Raw genomic sequence first — 13,371 nt, 5'->3', positions numbered from 1 at the left:
CATTCATCTGTCACTAATTTTTAATACATTCCTTCATTATTCATTAATTGATTCTTCATTCATCATTAGCACCTCATTCTACATTAACTTATTATTCATTTTTCATTCATTTAGAAATTCACTTTTCATTCATAATTAATTAAAATTAACTTCCTCATTCATTCTTCATACATTCTTCAATCATTATTCCATCTTTTATTCATTCTTCATTCATCTTCATCCATTGTTCATTCATTCGTTCTCACCATTGCACCACCTCGCTCCGCGAAGCCGTGTTTCTGAACAACGCAAGAAACGCAGTAGCGCAAATAACTAAAGCTACCTACCATTTTCGTTTATAAACACGAAAGTCGCAAGACGTCACGAAATCCAAAACTTAAAATTTAAAAATCTGTAGAAAAAATATTCTTTCTCGGGATTTTATTAAAATCATGTTCATCATAAAAACATATGAATTCTCACTAATGTGATTCGAAAGTGTTAGTTGCTTTCACTGGGCAAAACATAAATACGTTAAATGATCACTAATTTAATATAAAACAATCCGAGCATTATTTACGCATAAAGACTAATATTTTTTACGTGACAACGTCTAATAAATCGATGAACGCCGGCTGCACGCACGAAAAAGAGTCCCGTTACGCACATTGTTCCGTTACGCTGTGTCCCGTTACGCTCATTGTACGCTTGCGCCGCATCTATCTCTCTTCCACTCGACTGTTTATAAAGTGAAGTGAAAAGTTAATGTGGTTTTCATTGCTTATTACAACAACAATTTCGGCAATAAAGGTTAATTATTCTTGCATTTTAAAAATCTGATTACTAGTATAATTTCAAGTATTTATTCTTTTATTATTAAAATAAAAATGATTCAACTTTATTCATGAAGTATGCTATCATTTTATCAATGTTTTGTCATGACGTCACGTTAAACTATCGTCCGTAAACCGACTTTACAGACAACTTTTTTTTTTAAGTAGGAAGCGTAAACACAAGCCGAAGCGCAAGAAGTTAAAAATAAGTTTTAGAGTCTTGCGTGATTCATGAACGGGTATTTATAAAAAATGTTAGTTAAGGTCAGACGTGTATCCGAGGGAGGCGGGATGATAAGTGCGACTCTCGCTGGTGCTTTCACCGCGGTGACGCCTCTAAGCGCGCAGTCATCTTGTCACGCATAGGGAAACCATGAGGGTATGAGCGGTGACCGTGACAACAGATGGCGGAGAAATGAATATGAAGACGTACTGAAACTCCTTTGAATGCTTTCAATCATCTTTACCGGATGTTTCCTGCCCACAAATTTATTATGCAAACAGTAAACGCGCGATTTAGCCATCACACACTTCTAAAGTTACAGTTTGAAAACGAAATACACGGGAACGTGTGGCCCTTTCAAGGTGGCTGACTGGCTAGTCACCATACGGCTTGAACCATTTACAAACTCTTCAATATTTCTGGAACGTGCCAAATTAGGAACAGAATTCGAGAGCTATTGCACTTATCTACACAAGTTTGATTCCGTGGTTTCGTCTTTAACATGTTTTTTTGACGTGACAACGTCTGATAAATCGATGAACGCCGGCTGCACGCACGAAAAAGTGTCTCGTTACGCTGTGTCCCGTTACGCTCATTGTTCAGTTACGCTGTGTCCCGTTACGCTCATTGTACGCTTGCACCGCACCGACAGAAGTGAAAACTTAAAACTTTGTTTATAAATGTGTAAAATGAAATAATTTCTACGACAAATGTAAGCTACGTAATAAAATGATTCTGATTACTAGTATAATTTATTTATTTATTTATTTATTAATTTATTTTTTGACAGTGAAAATAACTAAAACTAGTGTTTTCACATAGGTTTTTAAGCATAAAAAATTTCTAAAGGCAATTTTGTAATTGGCATAGAGGGTAATATGGTAGGGTCGCGTCAGCTGGACGCTAGTTCGATGCCTGGCGCGTAGAGGCGTAGAGCCATAGCGCCCCTGCGATCGTAGAGCAAGACGCTGCTTCTTGCGCGGTGTAAAGGCCCTGTCACACTGCCAAATTTTTGACGTGACAACGTCTAATAAATCGATGAACGCCGGCTGCACGCACGAAAAAGTGTACCGTAACGCACATTGTCCCGTTACGCTGTGTCCCGTTACGCTCATTGTACGCTTGCGCCACATCTATCTCTCTTCCACTCGATTGGAACAACCATCGATTTGACTTTTTCGAGGCACATTAAACTTGAAACACTCACATTCGTTTCCTACTTTTCCTATCATCGTCCTATCCTTAACAGAATAACACAGATTGGAATAAGTTAAATAGCAAACATGTATAAAAGTTATAGTTAAAATAATCTCTTCGTTAAAGTAATAAACATATTTGAATTAATGAGGGCAAATAAAAGTAAATTTTTCAATTAAATTGTAGATTCCATTTCACTCCTTTGTATCCATACAAAATAGTGATAATTCAATAAAAATGATTCAATAATATTCATAAAAGTATGTAATCATTTCATCAATGTTTTGTTATGACGTTGTCACGTTAATCTATCGTCCGCAAACCGACTTTACAGACACGTACATTAGGTTCACACCTCAAATTTGCATCAATACTCCCCCAGGCAGGTAATCCCGTTAGGGCATAATCCTGGTTAGGAGAAATACGGGTCTTTTACATGCCAGACACTGTTACCAGAGCCTAACATGGGTTCCTAGAACCGGGAAATAGATTCGCCATTTCCAATCGCGGCATGTTACTGGAGAGCGCCCGGCTAGGTCGAGAGGTTGAGGAGACCCGTCACAACTTCGGCCCCACCGACCCGCCCCCAGCTCCGCCGTCCACCCCCAGACACATTTTTCGTGCGTGAATTCGGCGTCCATCGATTGATAAGATGTTATCACGCCAATAAGGTCGCCCGTGTGCAGTGGCGTAGCCAGGATTTGTAGCCGTGGGTGTTAAGAAGCATCCCCCCCCCTTCCCACCCGTATTTAAGCGGGTAGTCCGGGGGTCCTCCCCCAGGAAAATTTGGATTTCAAGGTGTAAAATAGTGGTATTTTAGCAGTTTTCGGTACTTAAATTTAAATATTGTAATGGCAAAAATTTTATTAATTTTAATATGAAATTTGTTTGAGAGATGAATAAGTAATTAATTAAAGATTTGGTGCTAAGGGGGATCCGCCCCACCTGGGTACGCCCCTGCCCGTGTGCATGGATAATGGACAGGGCCGGGGCAGGGACGGGGTGAGGGCAGCACACTCACTTGTGGCCGTTCCTGCTGGCCAGGTGCAGCGGCGTGTGCGGGAAGACGGCGCCGCTGGACCGCGAGTACGGCTGCAGCAGCTCCGGGTGGGTCCTCACCAGCAGCTCCACGGTCTCCAGCCTGCAAGCAACACGCCTTGCTCCAGCCTGCAAGCAACACGCCTTGCTCCAGCCTGCAAGCAACACGCCTTGCTCCAGCCTGCACGTCCCCTCGCGTCCCCCGCGTGGCCATTGTGCCAACCTGGGCGGCCGGCGGCCACACACCACCATTTCAAAACTGAAACCTCGTCGCACATCAGACGTTATGGCAAACTAGCTAAAGAAACCGTCGTTGCCCGGGGATAAACACATCACAATACAAGGAACATCGCTACCGAGTTTCAAGTACGCAGGACACACACACACACACATGAAAAACGGGAGATTTTGATTATTAAAGTCCCATTGCTTGCACAGTCTCGGTGCATCAAGGCTATAATATTCAGCTTCATTTGTTTTTTTCATAGTTTTTAATACGTATTAATATGTTTTTGCGTACCCATATTCACGCCAAGTAGGTTAAACGAATTTTGCTAGTTTCATTCTAGTTTAAACTTTCATTTTACTGTCTTATTTCTAATGGACATTAAATATTTCTAATTTTTCATTTAATATTTTTGCTGCGGCCTATGTAATCAGGTTCCGTATCACTTCTGGTTAATGTTTTTTCATGCTATTTGAAACTAACTGTGAGTTTGGTATTAAATATGTTTGTATCTTTTTAACTTTATTTATGACTATATCTTTATGTTAGTAACTTTATTTTTTGATAAAATCACAATCCCTAATTCCCGTACTCACACTAACTTTGCTTTGCCTGTGCAAATTATTCTGTGTTGCATCGTTCTCAGTTGTTACAGTATTTTGTTAACTCACAATTAAATTTCTATTTTTAAATTTTGGGACTCTAGCAAGAGAATGGCGGATTTGTTCGCCTTTGCTGGCTGTGTTGGTGTGCCATCAGAGATGTAACAAACAGAGTGAAAGGTTGTTTGGAAGATTTTTACAAAAGGGGAGATTTATTTGAAAACTTTTTTTTGGACATACGTCATTGCTGGATTACATTGTTTGTCGTGAAGAAACCTCAACAACGGACAAAGAGATGAATACACAAACTCACAGAAAGTAAGCCAACATCAGGCGATGTCGGAAGTAAAATGCATAGGCTGCACAGAGGAGACCGTGAAAGGGATTAGTCAGAAAAATATCACGGCACAGACGAGCACAGTAAAAACAGGCTTTGTTCGTCTGTGCAGTGATATTTTTGACATCGGCTGATTTTAGCTTGTTTTCTATGCGTCGGTGTATTTATTTGTTTATGCGTTCTTGAAGTGTTTCTTTGGCCAGCAATGGCGTATGTCCAAAAATAAAAGTTTTAAGACCAGGAAATTTTTCGGTCTCACGCAGATAGTTCATAATTTTAATTGTATGGCATGACTTTGCTCTAAAAGCTGTTTCTGTAAATAATTATAGCACCAAACTTTACAGTGCATGCTAAATCACGAGAGTATATCCTTTAAAGGGGATTAAGCCCCGCCATCTTAGATTTTTCCATCATTTTGTTATAATTCAAATTTTGAACTATGTATTTATCAAAATTTTTTGGAATGTCAATAAATAAATCATATCTCCCAGACCTTCTGTACCTTGTTGAAACCACGTATTTATTAACAGGCTCTTAGTCTGTAAGCGCCGCGAGGAAATAACATTATTAGGGGCAGGCATTTTTCGCGAAAAGATCTAACACTTATTAGACTGCAACAAGGCATACCCGCACCTGTGGTTTCTTCCTTGTGATTGGTGGCTGTCTGCGAGAGAAGTCGTTGCCTTATTTGAACCGAGCCACTCAGGATGCGTTTACTTCCGCACTGAATCACTGTGAGTGGTGTTGTTACAATCGATATGTACCTGGGAGAAACGCAACCAACCACGAAACACAGACGATGCTACAGTGTTTTATCTTTCATCTAGTCTCGAAATCTTTTCGCGACTTCAACTGTCGTGATAATCGCACCAGTTCACAAGTGTTGACCTCTACATGTATCCAACGCTTAAGTCATATGCCAGCTACGGCAACTTCATTGCAAGCGGTAACAAACTACAGTATGTCCACAAAAGAATGTCCCAGTTACAAATTTTAATAGTATCAACTGCAAGCGTTGTAGAGTGTTGGTTGAAAGTCACAATTAAAGATTAACTCAAAACAGTTTTAGATGAGTCTCGTGTTTTCTCGCTTGCAGCGCCACCTACGCAAAATGGCGACTCCTGAGCGTAAAGCCGTTTTGTGTTCTGCAGTTCGCTAAGAGTGAATCTGTAGTTTCAGATCTACGTGCGTTTTTCGTTATCGAAGTCCCTGACAGTTGGATTGGTCGTAACGGTCGAGATGACAGAGCTTTTTTTTTCTCTGGCCTCCAACGTACACCTGACATAACGCAAGGCTTTTTTTTCCTTTGGGGATTTATAAAAGATTGTGTCCTTCTTTCCGCCGATACCTAAAGATCTGCCAGAGTCGAGACGCAGAATTGAAGAGGCTATTGAAGTAGCTTGGCTTCTGGGTTGTAGCCGCGTCCTTGGCGAATAATTCACCGACGTTTCGGTCGACATTGCAGTCGCCATCATCAGGGAGCAGTTACCTACTCATAGTAGTAGTAGGTAACTGCTCCCTGATGATGGCGACTGCAATTTCGACCGGAACGTCGATGAATTATTCGCCAAGGACACGGCTACAACCCAGAACCTAAGAGATACTTCTTCAGACAATGGCCGTGAAAGCCTGAGAGCATTATTGAAGAGGCTATTGGCTTCGAGTTAACCAAAGAGTGGGGACGTGTGCCGTACAGCTAAAGGTACACGTATTTACCTACAGTCTGATGCATGATCACAGGGCCATGCATATTTCACGAAAAGATTCCGAGATTAGTTATAAGTTAAAACACTATAGCATCGTCTGTGTGCCGTGATTGGGTGATTATCTGTCAGGTACATGTCTACTGTTACAAAACCAATAACAGTGATTCAGTGCGGAAGCAAATGCGTCCTTCAGTGGCCCGGTAAAATAGGGCAACGACTTCTCTCGCAGACGGCCGCCAATCACAAGGAAGAAATCCCTGGTGCGGGTGTACCTTGTTGCAGTCCAATAGGCGTTCAGATTTATTCGCGAAAAGTGCCTGCCCCTAATGATCAGTTGGAAACTGGGACATTGTCTCATCGGATGGAGACCTGCAAAATTCGCGGTTTCGATGGCCTTCAGGATAGACTGCGCATACCCCTGTACACTCGGGCAGATAGCGCAAGTTCATTTGCTGCCGACTTGTAAGTCGTCTCAGCTGGTTTGTCTGTGATTCGATCCTTCTTTGGTTTGAGGGTTTATAACATGGTTGAGATTCGTACAGATGAACAGTAAGGCCAATAGCAAAATTATCTAAGAGGTACACGTGTTTGAATTCTAGCCTATCGCGGAATGAATCCGCGAATTTTGCAGGTCTCTACTAATGATCAGTACCTGCCGTACTGCGCCGCCAGGTCGAGCGCCGTCTCCTCGCGCGCGCTGCGGATGGTGGGGTCGCACGAGTGCTCCAGCAGCTGGCCCACGACGGCCGTGTGGCCGTACTGCGCGGCGCAGTGCAGCGCCGTCTCGTTGTCCTTCGTCTGCAACACCCGCGCGTCGGAGGTACACGTACACAAGGTCCGGGTCCTGGCACTAGCGAACCACACATAACTTAGAAACACACAACTTAGAACAGTCGTAACTTAGAAACCTCGACAAAAAAGTCCACGTAACTTAGAACCGTCATAAGTTAGAACGATCATAACATAAGTGTTGCGAACGTGACATTGGCCGGGACACGTGCAGGTGCAGAGCTGGCTGGCGACTGCCGCAATATGATATGTGCCGCGCGCGCCTGGAAGATAACAAGGATTGTCACTTTCCCCCCTCATTTCCACCACTCCCCGCGCGGCGCCATGCCTTTGACACGTAACTGACACCGGACAGCTGGGAGTTGCGCGAGCCGCCGACACGTGTTTTCGAGAGATTTCTGCCGTCGGGACGGCTCGCGATGACGCGACAGGCCCCGGCCGCTCTCGTGAGTTCTGGAATTGCGCCGGGGCCTATATATATGCCCGAGGACGTCAGGGCGGGGAGTCAGTGGAGTTCAGAGAGAGAGTTCAAGCGGGAGCCTTCCCGCAGCGGAGCTTCCGGGGCGATAGTGCCGCGGGTGCGGCAGAGTGGCGAAGTCCTTGGACGAAGGTTCCAGGGCCGGGAGTGAGTAAGTTCAGTGGAGTCGGGAGTTTTCCCGCGGCGGAGTTTGCGGGCAATAGTGTCGCGGGCGCGGCGGAGTCCCGAGCGAAGTTCCGAGCGAGGCATCGAGCGGATCCTCGGCGAAGGGAAGTGGCGGCGACGGAGTCCCGCGGCGGAGACCCACGAGGGGTGCTGCGGCGAGAGTTGCGCCAGAGGTGCGGCCCAGCGAGGTGTGTGGAACGAGTGACTGGGGAATAGACATTTCTTTAAGTGTAATTAATCATTTGCCATTTTAGAGGATTTTTGTAAGTGACATAAGAGGTGGCAATAAATAAAACTGGTGTGTGATAAAAATCTTTTTATTGGGCTATCCTTTACGAACCCGCGGTAAATCGTAACAATATACACACGTAACTTAGGAACACGCAACGCAAAATCATACAACTTAGAAACGTCGTAACATAGAAAGACATAACTTAGAACTATTACACCTTAGAAACACGACTTATAACTGTCATAACTTAGAAACATGGAACTTAGAAACACGGAACGCAGAACCACACAACTTAGAAACGTCGTAACATAGAAAGACATAACTTAGAACTATCACAACTTAGAAACACAACTTAGAACTGTCATAACTTAGAAACACGCAATGCAGAACCACACAACTTAGAACCATAATAACTTAGAAACACACAACTTAGAACGGGTATAACTTATAAGATTATATATTGTGTGTTTCTAAGTTGTGACAGCCCCCCCCCCCCCCCCCCTGCAGGATGATTCGTTTTGGACTTTTAACACACACAGTAATATTTCTATCTAATAAACTTCCGAACAGCTTTGACCACAGTTGTTAATAAAAGCAGGCTATAACAGCTGATACAAAATAAACGTCCGCCATATTGGTATGTGAAAATCGGGAAGAAAAATTGGGGAAACGGCCCACACAGCCACTTGGCGACCGGTACCTTGCCTCTGCGGGACTCGGAGCGAAATGTCTGTGGAAAAAACACGCGTTTTTTTTTTTGCCGTCTGTTCGCCGTCCGAGAAGTGCACGTCGAAGACTAAACGTGCCACGGACAAGTGCAGCGGTTCTTAAACGCCATTTGTGAATCAAGACAATTGTTAATGAATCCGGAGCGGTTTGTAAACGGCGCGTTAACGTCTGGAGCTCGAGATGGGTTCGCTTCAGCTGTCTCACGTAGCTTCCTCAGACATCTCCGAGTCGCGATGAAAATGGCGTTGCCCGTCCACCGTCCTTGCTCACACACGGCAGTTCCGACTGTTCCGTTCCGACTGATAAGTCCGAACTGACAATTCGGACTAATCGAGTGTGGGGGGGCCTTAACGAAAGGGAAGCCTTCTTTTCACAGACGAGAGAGCCAAACGCCCGATCGTTAGAGACATGCAAAATTCGCGGATTCATTTCGCGATAGACTAGCATCAAAACAACTATACCTTCCTACCGCTTCTGCTACTGGCCTACATTTTATCCGGGGAACTGTGAGCCAATGGGAAACACTAAACCAAGAAAGTGCCGAATTACGGGCAGCCTAGTTGAGACGTCTCACGCGTCAGTAGCAAATGAACAGGTGTCATTTCCGCAAGTATTTAAAGGACTGTGGAGTCTTTTCCTAGAGGTCAATGAATCCGCGAATTTTGCAGATCTCTACCGATCGTGCATCTTCGGTTTTTTTTTTTCATTGTAAATAAATATGGCGGTGTTGATAAAAGGATACTAATTCTCAATTAGGTTAGGTTAGCTACATTATAAATACTTTAAAACATTGTGGACGGTTGATTTAGTTAGGATAGCTACATTAAAGATACGGAAAAAAAGCATGAACTTCGGGGAACTTCGGGTTTTGGCTCTCTCGTCTGTGAAAAGAAGGCTTCCCTTAACGGAAGTAGCACGCAATTAAATGCAGCAAGTTATACCCACGTGCCAACCTGACGGTTTGTGAAATGAAACTTCTTCACAACTTGCAGGGTAAGTCCAGGCTATGACTCATAGATAAGAGACTCCGAAAAATTCACGGATTCGTTTGGCGTCAGGCTAAAATTCAAAACCTTTAACAAAAATTTGGCTTCCCCACCGGCAGAATTATTCGTGAGAATCATTTTTTGCTCCCACTGATCGGCACTTTACTGATTCGCTTACTTCTGTAGCTAGGCATTGTTTTCTCTTGCTCGCAGAGGAGGCGTGTCCAAATAGCTGCGGTCCAATCAATGAACACAGTGAAAGATTACGGAGGTTTGCATTCTAGCTAATCCGCGAAATTTCCGCACCGCCACTAAGGGGGAAAAAAGTTTTGTATTTTTAAAAGGAAACTCAGTTGCCATCTATATCACTTGAAAAACTGCATGGCAGAGCTTTGTGCGATTTAATTCGGTATTAAGTTCTGCTTTGTAAAAGTAAAACTTTTTTTTGAGTGTAAAGCGTAAAGAAAAGTGCAAATATCAGAAGTGAAGAGATAAATAGCGGAAATAATGGCAGGGGAGGGGAATCTAAAATAACAAAATAGAGTGTTTTTCTGTACGTATGTCTGTCGTTCACGTAAGTGGAGAGGAAATAGGCTGGAGCGGTGAAATAATTAATCAATTTTTTTTTTCGATATTCTATTAAGTATTATTTTTGTTTATATATATACATTTTTTAACTAATTTTAAACCCTCAATATTTGTGTGAAGAACGTGTATATTGCTTAAGGCAGGTCTCACACGTTTTATTGATATATGAATCCACATAACTAGAACATATTTTGGATTAAGCAAGCGACATGGTTACAATTTACAGGTCATTTATATTTCTTCGTTACCGAACCATACATTTCTATGAACAACAACCATTAGAATTTTTTTTTTTAGTTTCTTTTCTACCAAAAAATGCCAAAGTCACACAATATTTACGGACCTTTAACAATGTCCACACACATCTTTGAATACGGTTCCCTGACTTTCCCCTGACATTCCTTGAGAAATAATTTCTAATTTTCCTGACTTTTAAAATAATTAACCTATGGTGAAATACTTCCAAACAATTAAAGATTTCGAATAAAACACATCCCCATAGCTGTTCTTATTAAAAAATAACCTTGCATAAGCCATTTTATAGTGTATGACTATGCAAATTAACACCACCTGGAAAAAAAAATGCTTTCATAGTCTAGGTGAGGCACATTGGAGGAATACATTTTTTCCCCTCAAACTAAATACCAATATATTTTCCTAGCAAAATCCAATCTTGGATGGTTTTCTTGAGCTCTATACACGTGTTTTTATGTACCTATCAGTCTGGTTTTGCAGAAAGTTTCGCAATGGACACATGTTTAAAATTTTTCCCATAGTTACACTCCACTGTAGTTGCAAGAACCATAAAAAAATTATACCTTTTATGCGAAAACAAGTTCTTAACCGTTCAACTTTGGTAATTCGCATTCTTTAAGACTGATACCACAACTTGATGTAAGATTTTGGACATACGCCATTGCTAAAGCACATGTATGTCTGTAGAAGAAAACTACAAAAAACACAAAAGACAAAAACACAAATTAAGCAAAAAGATTGCTGTCCCGAGGACGAGAGCAGATAGCAGTTCCCGAAACGTCGCTTGTTTCTGTTTTTGTGTTTGTTTGGTCTTTTCGTTTTTATCGTGTTTTTGTCTCGTTTCAACTGTTGTGCTGAATTTTTTTGGTTTCAATATTTTTGTGCTGTCATCATTTGTGGGGTTTTTTCGTTCTCTTCTGTTTTTTGGAAAACTATTGTGTTTGTTTCGTCTTTTCGTTTAGCTGCGTTTTTGTCTAGTTTCAACTGTTGTGCTGAATTTTTTTGGGTTCAATATTTTTGTGCTGTCATCATTTCGTTCTGTTAGTCCATTTTCTTTGTTTTTCTTTGTTTGTTGACCATATTCCTGTTATGGAATATTATGTGGTGTTTATATCCTGTTGACAACAGCAATCGTTTTGCTTAATTTGTGTTTTTGTCTTTTGTGTTTTTTGTAGTTTTCTTCTACAGACATACATGTGCTTTAGCAATGGCGTATGTCCAAAATCTTACATAAAGTCATGCACTCCCATTGCACAAATCTTTCAAAAATAATACTGATACCACACACAAAGATATTTAGAAAGCCCGTGACATAGTGCAGGGTGACAGTTTAGTCGTTCACAAAACTGACTTAAATACTAAACGGCAAGGACTTCACAGGAGAAACTATTCGCGGCTGCCATTCACTAACAACTTTAGGCATCCCATTAAATTATACCTACACTGTGTTTCAAATGAGGCAAAATTATGAATATGTCAAACGACACTAAAAATTTGTAATGGCTAACAAAACTGTTGACAACAAGATGATGTAATTAATGATCAATTTTTTTGACGTGATAAAGTCTTATAAATCGATGAACGCCGGCTGCACGCACGAAAAAGCATGACTCATTGTCACGTTCCGCCTGAGCCGAGCGTGCAAGAAACGGCCAACCACCGTGCGAGAAAATCTTCTATAATATCAAACAGGTTAAGGCGGGCCTTTTGAAAGCAGCAATTTAAAAAAAAATTGATTTATTCGTCCAATTTCGTCATTTCAAATTAACAATTCATTAACTAATTGTTCGTGACTATATTTAAACAAATTTATTTAAATTAAATTTGCAAAAAATGTAAATAATATTTAAAAATTAAAAAGTGTTCATGAATGTTTTCTTATGACTTTTATCACGTACAATTATCGTCCGTAAACCGACTTTATAGACAACCCTCCCCCCTCCTTTTTTTTTTTTTTTTCAATTTTTGAAAAATAACTGTTGTTCTCAAATGGGACAAATACTGACCGGCGTACAACCTTTCTTCCAGCTGCTGGGAATGGCAGTGGAGCATGGTCTCCGAGCATCTGGAGCGGAAACACAAAAGCTCGATTGGGGTGAGGAAGAAGAGGAGGAGGGGGGGGGGGAGGAGAGAGATAGAGAGGGTGGTCCAGGGAGAGCATGAGAGGCGGAATGAAATCTGGTCCGCTCCGGCACTTTGCTCCGGAGGTTTAATCCGGTTTTTTTTTTCCGGGGACCGGTGTCTGCCCCCATGCAGACACATAAAAAATTGGGGGTGGGGGGGAAATAGAGAATGGGTGAAGGGGAGGGAAAAGGTGAATATTGAAACACTGCGAGGGGCAGCCGGCAAGATGAGGGGCGCAGTCGACCAGGACTGCTTCCCGCATGCCCACCCCCCCTCCCCAAAAAAAAAACCGTGAGCGAGTCTTTTAGTACTCGCCAGTAATCTGTAACATCTAACCTCGGTAACGAACAAATCCACGAGTTATCATGTCGCAAACACACTTATAATACGATACTCGGACACGAAATTTAAGGTAAAATTATTTACAATAAGCTAATTGTGTTTTCAACTACATTTCTTGACGCTAATCACACGTACTTCCCGCACTCGCCGCTAGAATTCGCTTCCAGAGCAGCTACGTCGATTACTGAATAATTTGATTAGCAGACCGAATTTTTACACTATATCAAGAAACGCCTCCGATAAAAGCGAAAAATACTGAACCCCTTCTTTAGACCTAAAATTTTCATAAGGAATTTTTTTATTGAAATAATTCCCATCTTGTTAAAAATTCATTAAGCAGTTACTAGCATAAAATTCCAAATTATGGTTTGTGAACTTTGGTTCGCGCCATCCGCCACAGATGGCAGCACCAATATTACACATTTCCGTCCCATCCACCAAACGGTAGCATAACTTTATCAGATTGTTCAAATGCTTCGTCAACAACAATAACAAACGATACTGGTGTAGAATTTTGTGATGAAATAGGTTTAGGTTCCTGT

General features: G+C 41.8%; 1 protein-coding gene across 1 annotated transcript in view; it reads right to left on the bottom strand.

The window, feature by feature from the left end:
- The window catches only part of LOC134539392 (ankyrin repeat and sterile alpha motif domain-containing protein 1B), a 372,811-nt gene that overhangs the window by 252,465 nt on the left and 106,975 nt on the right, over nucleotides 1–13,371 (bottom strand). The window contains exons 4-5 of the mRNA XM_063381388.1: nucleotides 6,794–6,939; nucleotides 3,254–3,373 (exon numbers count right to left, since the gene is read on the bottom strand). Of these exons, the coding sequence (XP_063237458.1) occupies nucleotides 3,254–3,373; nucleotides 6,794–6,939 (266 nt within the window). The remainder of the gene's footprint in view (nucleotides 1–3,253; nucleotides 3,374–6,793; nucleotides 6,940–13,371) is intronic.

The sequence above is a fragment of the Bacillus rossius genome, chromosome 15 (genome assembly GCF_032445375.1).
Source record: "Bacillus rossius redtenbacheri isolate Brsri chromosome 15, Brsri_v3, whole genome shotgun sequence".
Classification (NCBI taxonomy): domain Eukaryota; kingdom Metazoa; phylum Arthropoda; class Insecta; order Phasmatodea; family Bacillidae; genus Bacillus; species Bacillus rossius.
This window is presented reverse-complemented; position numbering and strand designations above follow the sequence as displayed.